This window comes from Parasteatoda tepidariorum, chromosome 4 (assembly GCF_043381705.1).
Source record: "Parasteatoda tepidariorum isolate YZ-2023 chromosome 4, CAS_Ptep_4.0, whole genome shotgun sequence".
Taxonomy (NCBI): domain Eukaryota; kingdom Metazoa; phylum Arthropoda; class Arachnida; order Araneae; family Theridiidae; genus Parasteatoda; species Parasteatoda tepidariorum.
In genome coordinates, this window is record NC_092207.1 from 81,136,526 (window position 1) to 81,148,935 (window position 12,410).

A 12,410-nucleotide genomic window follows, 5' to 3' on the forward strand; every position below is an offset into this window, starting at 1 on the left:
GTTTTTGTACAAAAATTACGACTGGATTGACAACAGTTTCATTTTGAGAATGACTGAATTCTGACAAATTAATAGCATGAAAACTAGAGCTTCCCCTCCGAGAGTTATTACTCAGTGAGGATTGGCCGGCGAGGTGAAAAATCTGTTCCTGTCCGTACTCAAATTGGTTTTCAGATATAGAATTAGCTTTAATGGACTTCCCTTTCCTTTTGGTCTTTTTAAGAGTTTTTTGCTGAAAGTCGATAGAGAAAAAGAAAATAGACAGAAATCGACAGAAAATATATAATTGTAATAATTTTATGTAAGCACATTTTATTAATGCGTTAATAGTGACGAAATCGAAGTATAGCTGGATTTGAAAAATAATCAAATGTACGTGGAAAAAAGTTAAATTTAAGAATTTAGTGATCCAGAGTAGGCGACACAATAATGCGTGATAAATAGGAAATAAATTTACTTTTTAGCAATCTATAACGATAACCTTATATCATACAACATTTCGCATAATTCTCATCTTTCTTCAGTCATTATATTTTTAAAAGTTTCGACATAAAGGCTAAGATCTGGTAATACCCTCTAACCTTTTATTTATTTATTAATTTTCATTTGTTAATTTTGGCATCAAGTCAAGCAGGGTGATTTGATAAGTTAAAAATTGCGAGTGAGATAAATTTTTCTACAACGATGGATAAACAATTATTGTTTAAAGAAAACACATTGTAAAAAAAAAACTTCGAATTGCAATAACTTTCAAATAAATAGGAATTTTAAAAAAAAATTTAAAAAAACTCTTGCTAAAGTTATAATTTATAATGGTCCTATTAGCATGACAAATTGCATCTCAGTAGTAGCGTTTCAGCCGGCATTAAATCAGCCAACATTGCTTTTTCATTACAATTTTGACAGTTAATAATTCTCGAACTGATTATTGAGTTGTATTTTTCTTTTTAATTCAATTGAACTCTTTGTACATTTTCCGATACACATTCGTAATATCAAATTTTAAAGTCATATAGATTTTGTGCAGTAAAGCGAAATGTAACGGAAAGTAAGACTAAATGAGAAAAAAAATTTTCAAGAGGCGCTTAAAATTGCTATTAGAGCAAATTGGAATTTTGAAGAAAAAGAAACTCTGTGTCTGAGTTCATAAACAAACATGGCCCTTTCAGGATGCAAAATGTTTACTCTGTATTTGCATTTCTGCGGCCTGTAGAACTGCCAGTAATATATTTTACAACGATTTAAATAGTTAATAATCCTCGCACTAAATATCGAATATTCGTCTTTATTCATTCAATCTTAATTTCTTAACACTTTTCAATACACATTATTAATTTCATGTTTCTAAGTCCTATAGTTTTTGCTCACTTAAACAAAATGTAACGGAAAGTTGTATACCCAGAAGCAGCGACGTCGCTGACCCTTATGATTTTGTAATATCGAAAAGTAAAGAACATGTCACTTGAAGCAATATGTTAATTTAATTATAAAATATGCTAAAAGGTAAATAGAAATTCCAAATATGCGTAGACCTTTTCTAAATATTTAACATTTGACAACTGGTAAGAGTTATGTAAATGACAGGTAAATCACCAATATTAATTAGAAAGTGTCTGGAATCATTTTAAGACTTTTATTCTAAGTTGAACATGAATTATTTATTTTCAATGGTGGATGACCATAGAAAAGAACAAGGTCACGTAAGGTCAGACCATTTTTATAATAAGAAATTTGAATTGACAGCGTTGTTAAGGAAGTTGTACAAAACATAAGTCACAGTGAATTCAGACGTTATTTTATAATAATTTTTTTCTTCATGTTGTAAATTCTGAAAGAATAAAAGAAAATTCGAAACGTTTGTGACTGTTTCATGCAGCAGTTTTAAATTATCCTATTTAGGTGCAAAAGACAAGAAACGCAGAAACATCTAAAAAAATACCTATCATAAGCTTTTTATTTATTAAATAATTTTAGTAATCTAAGCAGTTTTTAAGGTGAAAGATTCTGAAAACTGTTGAAACAATTACTTTGTCTATTAATAACTAGAATTTTTAAAATCAAATTTTAAAAATGCGACTTTTTCAAAATTCAATTTCTCAAAGACTGTTCGACCGATTTCGCTCAAAGCTTGCATTTTGACATTTAAAATTGCATTCTTTAAAATGATGTAAAAAACTGTCTACCTTACAATTTAAAAGTTTTTCAACTATTATTTAATAACATAATAAATAAATAATAAATATGTACTAAATGTTATATTTTGCATGGAATTATCTTTAGATAAATGAATTTTCATAATTTATATTTATGGTGCAGCCATCTAAGCATGAATAAGAGTATCTTATTCTAATATTCCTGAGTCACAAATTGGAGAGTACAGGACACTGGAAACTCTTCACATACGAAGGGAATGGAGGAAATGTTGTGGTGTCAACGCTGGGATTTGAACCTTCGTTCTGTTGATCATGAGATTGACAAATTAGACTATAATATGCACCCAGCTGCAGGAACTTAGCGGCTTCATTAGATTGGCCGAATTAACGCGATAAAATTTTGGTTGTTTAACCGTATTTGGTGAAAGCAGTTAATCGACTATTTTTCTCTCAGTCAACAGTTAGAATACCATCATCTGATTGATGGTAATATGTGTTTGAATATGGAAAATAACCAATTAAATAAATTGTTATTCATCCATTTTCCCCAGAAATTTCCTACATTACAGTGAACATAGCATAACAGTGTGAAAGAATGAAGGTTATATTCCTGTTTGGAACAATTCAATCACAATTGTTATCAAGAAATACATTTAAACTTTAATCCTAATAGCCTTAATGTAAATATTTTAATATACATACAAAGAAGCTGTGTTTCAAGATACAACAAAAACATATTTTAAGCAGAGTAACAATTAAGGAGAGAATAGCTAATCATTGAGGATTTAAAGTGATTTACAACTCGTATAACCTAACTTTATTTCCGCTTTCTGTTTCTTAATGACCTCAACACAAAGTGAATCAAAACATTGGTGTGTGATTAAACGTTATAAAAAACTCAGAAGAAATGTAAGCAATGCAAATTAAAATTAGTTACTCAATATTCAAGTTATATTCCTTTCTAAGAAACTACGATGAATTAATTTAAGTTCAAAAGAGCCAATAATAAATTCACATGAGTTAGCTCATCTGTGACACTATGACATCTTTTGGTAAGTGGAATTATTTCTTATGAAAAACGATTGGAATTATATTAGCTTTTCCAAAGTATCGGCATATGCCTATTAATTTTGTGCATGACTGTGTAAGGTTGATTAATATTAGTTTGTTAATTTTTGAATTTTTACGTCGAACAAGGAACAAAAATTCAACTTGTTTGTAATATAATTACATTTTATATTACAATTTATATAATATTTTTTGTCTTATCAAATATTTTATCAGTACTCAAATAAAGTTGTTTTTTAAACCTTTTTAATGCTTTCCTTACTTTCATAAGAAAATCATAATTTTATAAAGTAGAATATAGTAAAGAAAATAATCTAATTCATAGAATTTAGAGTAAATCGAAAAGTATATGATTAATTTTTACAACTTCTGAAACACCTAAAATATTGAAATTTTTATCCTTTTATTTAAATTATAATTAAAAAAAACTTATATTTACTCAAAATAAGTGAATTATAATTAAACTGCAATAGAAAAGTAATTTGAAATAGAATAAAAGAAACAGGAATGCAATCTAGAACTTCTTCAGAGGACGCCCCGTGTGTATTCATGTGGGAGCTTTTTCTGAGAATAACTCTTTAATAATCCCTTATAATTTTTCCTTCAAACTATGAATTATGTTTTTATCTCAATAAAAGCGTGTTTAATCTTAATTAGTCTAATCCTAAGATTTAGGAATCTCTGTACTGAGAAAAAAAGTATGTTAAAAAATAACAGAATATGGTAAAATTTACCGTGTTTCTGGGTCACTGGAAACTCCGAAAAGCTCGATAATTTTTTACCGAGGCGCTTTGGCAATGAATTTGGTAAAATTAACCATAAAATATGATTTTATAATTTATGATAAAATTTGGTAAATGTGTTAAAAAAATTTCATAATTATATCGCGATACCTTAGAGCATGTTATAAATACACTTTGTTAGTTTAAATTTAATTTTCAGTTCTGTATTTTTTTTTATTAAATGCCCGGTAATAAGAACTTTAATTTTAAAAACTAGAATGTTCGGTAAATTAACACAATATGAACAGAAACATTATCAAATGAATAGTTTAAATATAGTATATTTTGGTCTTATTTACTAGAAGCATTGTTTTTTTTTACAAGAAATGTCATTACCATAGAGTATGGTAATTTCAACGGAGTTTGATTTTCTGTATGTGAGTGGAATAATTTATTGATAAATTTAAATTATCATATATTTATATCGCCTGTAATGATAGACTTCAAAACTTTTTCATAACCTTGACGCTTTCTAATTTTTCAACAAATTAGCATTTCAATTAGCTTGGATAGAAAACAACTCTAAAAATAATTAAGTGCACGTGTTATGGTGTAAAATAAAGAATATGTAGTATCATTACTCATGAATAATAGTTAACTGAATTAATTTTTTTATCCTTACCTGTCAATTCATCCCAAGGAATGCAAATTGAATGATGAAGATACAAGCTCAGACATTTAAAGTAACAAAAAAAAATGTTTTAAATTTATACAATGTTCGAATAAGAATTGAAATTAAATTTCGACAATAAACGCAATAAGAAGTACGTTAAAGTTTAGTCCATATTGAACAAATTTTAAACAATAAAATGTTATCCAGCTTATGCAGCGAAAATAGTAGCAAGGTATTTTGTGTATTAAAATGTTATATTTAAAAAACTGGAACGAGATTATGCTTTTGTCATTTAGTTAAACAGGTTCAAAAAATTATTTTTGGTGCGTAAATGAGTTTATATCATTAGTTGCAAATTTGAAACTTTAACATTAACAGTTTCAGCATTGACAATTTTAACTTTTTTTATATATATTTCCTTTTTTTTTTTTTTTACAAATTTGCTTATTTGTAAGCATTCAGGGTAATGAGTTTTAAAAGAGTATGCTGTTAGAAATTTCTCAGAAAAAAAGTTAAATAGGAATTTATTTAATTTTTTTTTACCATATTTAAACAAAACAAGCAAATAACCATAAATAAGATGGTATCCAAACTGTTAACTGTGTGAAAAACACAGGTAACAGTTTGAAAACACAGTTAACAGTTTAAACAGCCAGTGTGTTATCGCACAAACTAGGCCCACCTAATGAAGCCACTTAGTTCCCTTCAACTGCGTATATACTACAGTTGCGTGGGTTAATCTGTCAGTCTCATGACCGACAGAACTGGGGTTCGAATCCCTGCGTTCACACCACAATATTTCCTCTATTCCCTTCATATGTGAAGAGTTTCCTGTTTCTCGCACTCTTCAATGCCTGTTTCCTAACGAAAGCTCTAGTTACTATGTCTAATTTAATTTCTCTTTTATGATTTTGAAACCATGCTAGTTGTAAATGGCTAAAAATAACCATAAAGTTCCATCCATCCTATTCCATGGAACTATTCCACCCTATTCCATTATATTAAATCCATTCATGGATTTAACCATGTAAACCATTTCAAAACCGTAAAGGTAAAAAAATGCTCTTTACCGTAAACTTTATGGTTAATCAGATAAACAGACTGCTTCTGGTTATATTACAGCATAACCTTCTAGTTATGGTATAATTATATCATTCTACTGCTTCTGGTTATATTATACCATTTTGCCATAATTTTAGAATAAAAATTCTAACAGCGTAGGTATTATGAAGATACAAACTGCAGGAAGTTTGTGTCAATTATGGTTATTGAAAATGTTAGGAGACTGTTTATCTGTGAGCAATTTTAAAACTACCTCATTTATATTAATTAGTCTAAAACATGCTTTACGAATGAAATTTTAATACATTTATCATCAGATTTTTTTTAAAGTTTTTATTCAAAGTAGTATGTAATTAATTTAAAAAGAAGTAAAAAAAACTATTTTAATAAGATTTAAACTTAGCAATATTAATAAATAAGCGTGTAACTTTTAGTTACCTCGGAAGCAACATTAATTTGAATTTTAAGTTGAATCCCCTACACTAGCGTATAATTATGAATCGCTTTTATTTGAGTCTAATGTTGAGTCTCTTTCACCTGAATGGAAAGTTTTTTCTTTTTCACTTTAGTTTAATATTGAACCTCTTTTAAGTGAGTCTAATGTTGATTTCCCTTCACAAGTGTCTAATGTTGATCCTCTTTTACGACAACATAGTGCTGATTCTCCTTCACTTGAACCTAAAGTTGATCTCCTTTCACTTGGGTCTAATATTGAATCTCTTTCACTAGAATAATGTTAGTTTCCATTATTGTGCTTAATGTCGCCTTTAATGTTGATCCTCTTTTACTTGAATTTAGTGCTGATTCGCCTTCACTTGAACCTAATGGTAATTCCCTTCAGCTAGTGTCTAATGTTGATTCTCTTTTACTTAAATATAGTGCAGATGTTTCTTCACTTTAACCATATGTTGATTCCCTTTTACTTGGTTTTAATGAAGAATCTCCTACACTAGAATAATGTTAATCTTCATTTTTCTGTTTAATGTCTACTCTTTTTCATAATTTTTCATTAAACTTCAAACTTTACAGTTTGGTGTGTGATGAACTTGACATTAACTTCTGGAATGAGTACAAAAAATACATTAAGTATATTGTTTAACTCGGGATAAAAATGTCCGCAAAACATTTATTAGGATGGATAACGTATAAGAAGTTTTTGATTTATAAGAATTAAACTTAAGATTTTTCATTATACCGTAAAGTTCATTATAATATAAGGAAATATGAAAAAATGTTTATTCAAAACCTTCCTTTAAATATAAAAAGGATAAATACTAAATAGTTTTTAAGAAGTTTAATCAATATGATAAATTTTCAGCAATATACAAAGACTTATAATACTTTAAAATCATATAAGTTTAATTTTAGTATTTAGAAATATATGATCATTGCGTAATAAATAATTCTTAATTAAATATATTTCTTTTTTTCTTTAGGTTTAGTAGAATGCTCTCTAAATTCTTTTTGAAATCAAACGATTTTGGGAATTCAAGTTTTGGCAAGACACAAAATTAGTCTGCACACTAAACAAAAAATGGAATTTTTTACTTTTACAAAGACGTACCTGACATTGTCTATTTTACTATTCGCAATATCGGAAGGAAACGAGATTTTCAGTTTGGACAATGAAGAGAGAGCACAAAATATGACAGTTCTGGAAAAATGGGAGCAACTTGAAATCGATGTGAAATCTATGGCCAACAAAGCTGTGAAGGAGTTTCTCCCTTATTTGATGGAGTACCAAAACAAAGTCAACATTTCATCGCAGTGCGTGAGAGAAGGCATGATGCTTCTCAATGGAATCAGAAATATTAAAGCTTGGGCTGTGAGATGTAAGTATTCCTTTGTTGTTAAAACATACAAGATTCTGTTCTAAACAAAATGCCGAAAAATATTTTAGAATGATTTTGATTACGCAATGAGTTAACTGGACATTGAATTAACTAGACATTATGTTAAAAGACAAATGAGTTAATTCTATTTTATTTCATAACCGTCGTTGAACAGCCGGTCCAATTTTATGTGTTTACGACTAATAATGCTCAACTCCGTAGCCTTGCAATTTTGAACCCAATCCAGAAGACAAGGAAACTCCTGGATCGAGTATTGGAAGAAATTTGCCATCGTGGAGGACTTTTTGATGGAGTTAACCCGCATTTGCGTTACATGGAGTGGAATATCACGAGAACCTCCCACTGTTAGCCTGACGGCAAGGGTGCTCTAACCCATGATCCGTTTATCACTGAAGATATTTCACGTCAACACTGTGGTCGGTGCAAGCCGGATGCGGAATTCGTATCGACTGGGATTCGAACCCGGTTCTCCGCATTGGAAGGCAACCGCTCTATCCCCTGAGCCATCGCTGCTCAAATGAGTTAATTCGACATAATTTGAGTTTATTCGACATAAATTAAAGCCAGAAGAATAAATCACTACCAAAAACATACTTGTTCAATTAAACTACAGTCCATGGTTAAATTATTAGACACTGTATAAGTCTCTATGTAAAATCTTAATTTTCAGGTGATACTATACAGCATTATTGTTTTTACGCATCTGAAACCGATTTGCAATTGTTTATGTTCGTGTTTCAATTAGTTAACATTGTAATGCAATAAGCAAAAAATATATACAAATAGGAAGTATATGAAAAATCTCCTGAATAAAAACGCATTACATGTATGCTTAAATATGAAAGTGTTGTATATGAACACGTGCAAAACATGTCATTGTTAAAACACTACAGTGAGTCTTATTTGGTCTAATTATTATAATATGCAAATATAATACCTGATGCAATAAATATTCCATATTTATATTATCTATCGTCTAATTTAGCCAATTGATACACGAACGTAAACCGGTTTCAGTCACGTAAAAACAATAAAACTGTATAGCATCTCACCTGATAATTAAGATTTTACATAGAATCTTACAGTGCGTCGAATAATTTTGCCATGGCCTGTAAGTAATTGAATTTCTGAATGCTTTGAAAATTTTATTTACTTAACAAACACGAAATGAAATGTCGTGCATAGTTAACTTTTCCAAAGAAAATGATATTTAAGTAATTATTCACCTTTTCAATTATGTTCCCAAAACACTTATATATGGAAACCGCGACACAGTAAATGGTCATTAATGGAGGTTGATCGTTCCTTGGGTCTACCTCCATTTACTTCAAAATGCTATTGAAGGTACATCATTTAATTTTACTCAGTGTATAATTTTCTTGGTGTAGAAGTGCTACTTTTGTTGGCTTCATGAAAATCAGATAGATGAATAAAACCTAATCTCATTAAAAAGGACCCCTTATTATGAGTAAAAAAAATGTACCAATTATGAATGATGAAAGGATGATTCCTTTTAGCCATGACAATTTGGACCAAAAAATTTCTTCAAATTTAAAGTCTTCAAAATAATCTAAAATTTTTTTTTGTATACTTCTTTAGTTACATTTATTAGTATCTTACAGACAGCAGTGACCATATCTTATTGACATTTACTCGAGAAAAAAAATAAAATAGAAATTCACCAAATCTTGAATACCAGGAAAATGACACATTAGCTTAGAAGTTTAAAAAACAGTCATTTTAAGTTAATAGTAAGTAACTCAACTTAAGCCTTTATGTTAGATGGACCGCAAATTGCTTAAATTAATTCTTTTTATCAACTGTAGAAAGAATCAATTTTTTTGTTGTTGCTGATATGTACAGAATAAAATTGTGTAAAATAAGCAATCATTAAATAAATAAATAACTTTGATTACATTCAATCCTATTACAATCATACATAAACTTGGTATTAGGTTAATATTTGCTTTCCCTTTTTACAGTATTAGCAGTTAAAAAAGCCAGGAAAATAACACTATAAAACTTACTCACCTTGAAAATTTTTTTGAAACAGTTTTTGAACCAGAAAGTTGGTTCTTTATTCATGCAACAGGACATGTTCAGATAGGAGGGTATCTAATCAATATATTAACACAAAATATTGATTGCTGGCTCTATCTATTTTGGTTATGAACCACTAACTAAAAGTAGCCAGGAAAATGACAGATTTTCTTGTGACAAACAAATTATTGAGAGAAAAAATTATTTTAAACGAAGTTTTTGTAAATAATACCCTCTGCGTATATTCCAGAAATGCTTACACCGGTTGAGATAAAAAAAATTAGATATTGAAAAATTTATGATAAGTTTTGAAGCTAGTTATTATTGGAAACATTGTTTGGGACATGACAGGAAAATGACATTTTGAAGTTCAATTAAATGTTTTAACTATACAAAACAGTCAATGCTAGTGCAAAGTCATTTTAAAATGATAACAGCAATGCAATTTATTAATTTTAAAAAAAAAAAGTTCTTTTAGTAATAAAGTATTAGATCTTGTCATATTTCGTGAGAATCCCCCAGAAGTGTGTGAAATAAATACACAACCATGTTTTTTGCTAAAGTTAGCATTTAGTTTTGCATCATAAAAATTAGTTAGCTTCAAAAAATGCGCAGAGGTTTGTTTGTTTCACATACTTAGTTTTTTTCAAAACTAAAATTTTTTCAAAATTTAACTCTCAACTCTAAAAATTATCAATAGCATCATTTTTAGTGCCCTATGACTAAATAAGGTTGTCAATATCTTTCAGATATCGTGAAAAAGATTTCTCTAAATAAGAACCACTCACAAATATTTTGAATACACTTAAATCTACTTATTTATTGTTAATATTTTTTGTTTGGATACATTTTCGTGTTCCATTTTTTTACCTTTTCCGCATTTGATGCGGAGGTTTGCCCGATCGCTGAGAGAACCACAAAATCTATGGAAATAAATCCGTCGTTCCCAAAAGTGGTCGTAAATAGAGGAGGTTGCTATACAGAGGTGGTCCTTCCTGGAGGTTTCACTGTGTAAACGAGGGATGATCAATAGGTTCGAGGGCTCAACATTTGTGATTATGGTAAACAAATCAAGCGAAATTTCCGTAAACTTTTAGGAAATTGTCCCAGTTTTTAACTAGTCCTAAACATCCTGATACACTTCTTAGCCCGTCAAAAATAGTATATTTTCCAGAAGTGTTTTGGTGTGGCCAAGTCGAGAAAATCGCTTGGGGTGATTATAGGACTGAAAGAGTTTGATTTGTGGTTTTGATTGGGATTTGGTTTCTAGTTTCGGTTTTTACAAGAGGTTTCGATTTTGCAAATGGGATTTTGCCAATCAAAATCACTTGTAGAAATTTATTTACTAACGTTTATTGCATTACACATTAGCATGCATTTTTACTATTTCAGAATCCTTACAACATATATATATATATAAGATAAAAAAATATCTTATTTGTATAAATGACAACTCTCTTAAATAGACAACGCAAATAATGGTTTCTTCCAATTTTTATCTATTTCTTGGTAAATATTTTAAGGAAAGGATTACAACCGTATGTTAATTAGCAGTTGCATTGCGAAAAAACTACTCATATTTCGGTTCTTTCCTACTTTATTTAAGGATTCTGAATGGATTGCAAGATCTTCCTTAACATAATCGAATGTCAAGAAAAAGGGCAAATTTATACAACTCCACTCCATTTAAAAAATAATGCCATATTGTGAGATTTTTTTAGGGAGTATATTTTCAAGAATTTTAAGTATTAACTGCAGAAAACACTCTTTAATTGAAAAATTGACTTTTTATTGCTCTTAAAAAAACGATTTCTACGTCCTAAATTTGTAAAAGAATCTGTTTTAAGCTATGAATTAATTTAGAAAAAATTCGTGTGAGACATTCCATATTATTTCATTAGTTATAAAAAGAGTAATTTTTATCTTAGGATAGTAATTTTTTTTATTTCGAAATGTAATCTGCCGTAAGGAAATACCTCCTAAAAACAATGGTTATGTTTATTCCATCAATTTGTTATGCAAGTTCATTAGAATTCGCCACTCACTTATGGATTTCGTTTTGCGTTTTGTTCTGCTTTTTCTAATTTCTGTTTTTTGCGTGATATAATATTTACTCAATAAGTTCTATTTTGTTTCAATTTTCTGAGTGCTACTCACACTATTGTATTGATATATTTTGTTATGGTTATATTGATACAATATTTTAATTTAATAATTTTTCTTTTAAATATTCTTCATTATTTTCAATGTTTTCTCTCTCTGTNTATGAATATTATGTATATATATATATATATATATATACTCCCTTTCTCTAATTTTAGTTATTGACGCTAGTGGTAAAACAATTGATGGTGCAATTACCGGTTCAATGTCGTCCTTCGGAGCCTATGACGAGTGTATAAATACAATAGTACCAAACAAGAGATCTAGAGATAAAGGAAAAATTTTGTTTAGAGGACAATATTGCACAATAGATTTCCGGCCTCCACTTCCACCGATGAAGAACTTCTACAAGCTAGACGAAGTTTTGGATGATTTCAAGAACTTTTCCAAAGGAGACACTGTAAGAAAATTTCAAACCATACATTCAATTCGTAGTTGGTACGTGAAAATTAGCATTTTTAAATCTTCGGGGGAAAAAAACAACTAATTTGAAAAAGTCATTGATAAAAGTCACAGCAGCACAGAAATAGATACTTTCATTAAAACCCCATTGCGGAGAAAACGCTGAAAAAGAAGCATTCAATGCTTTAAATACGAGAACTTTCTCATTTATTGTTTTCTATTTTAATGTGCTAATTATAAATATATTTCTTTATTATCCTGAATTATTATTGAT

The 12,410-nt window shown here is 29.1% G+C and overlaps 1 protein-coding gene across 1 annotated transcript in view; it reads left to right on the forward strand.

The window, feature by feature from the left end:
* The window catches only part of LOC107452074 (nose resistant to fluoxetine protein 6), a 43,938-nt gene that overhangs the window by 9,526 nt on the left and 22,002 nt on the right, over nt 1–12,410 (forward strand). The window contains exons 2-3 of the mRNA XM_016068362.4: nt 7,115–7,510; nt 11,893–12,134. Coding sequence (XP_015923848.2) covers nt 7,213–7,510; nt 11,893–12,134 — 540 coding nt within the window. The 5' untranslated portion in view covers nt 7,115–7,212. The remainder of the gene's footprint in view (nt 1–7,114; nt 7,511–11,892; nt 12,135–12,410) is intronic.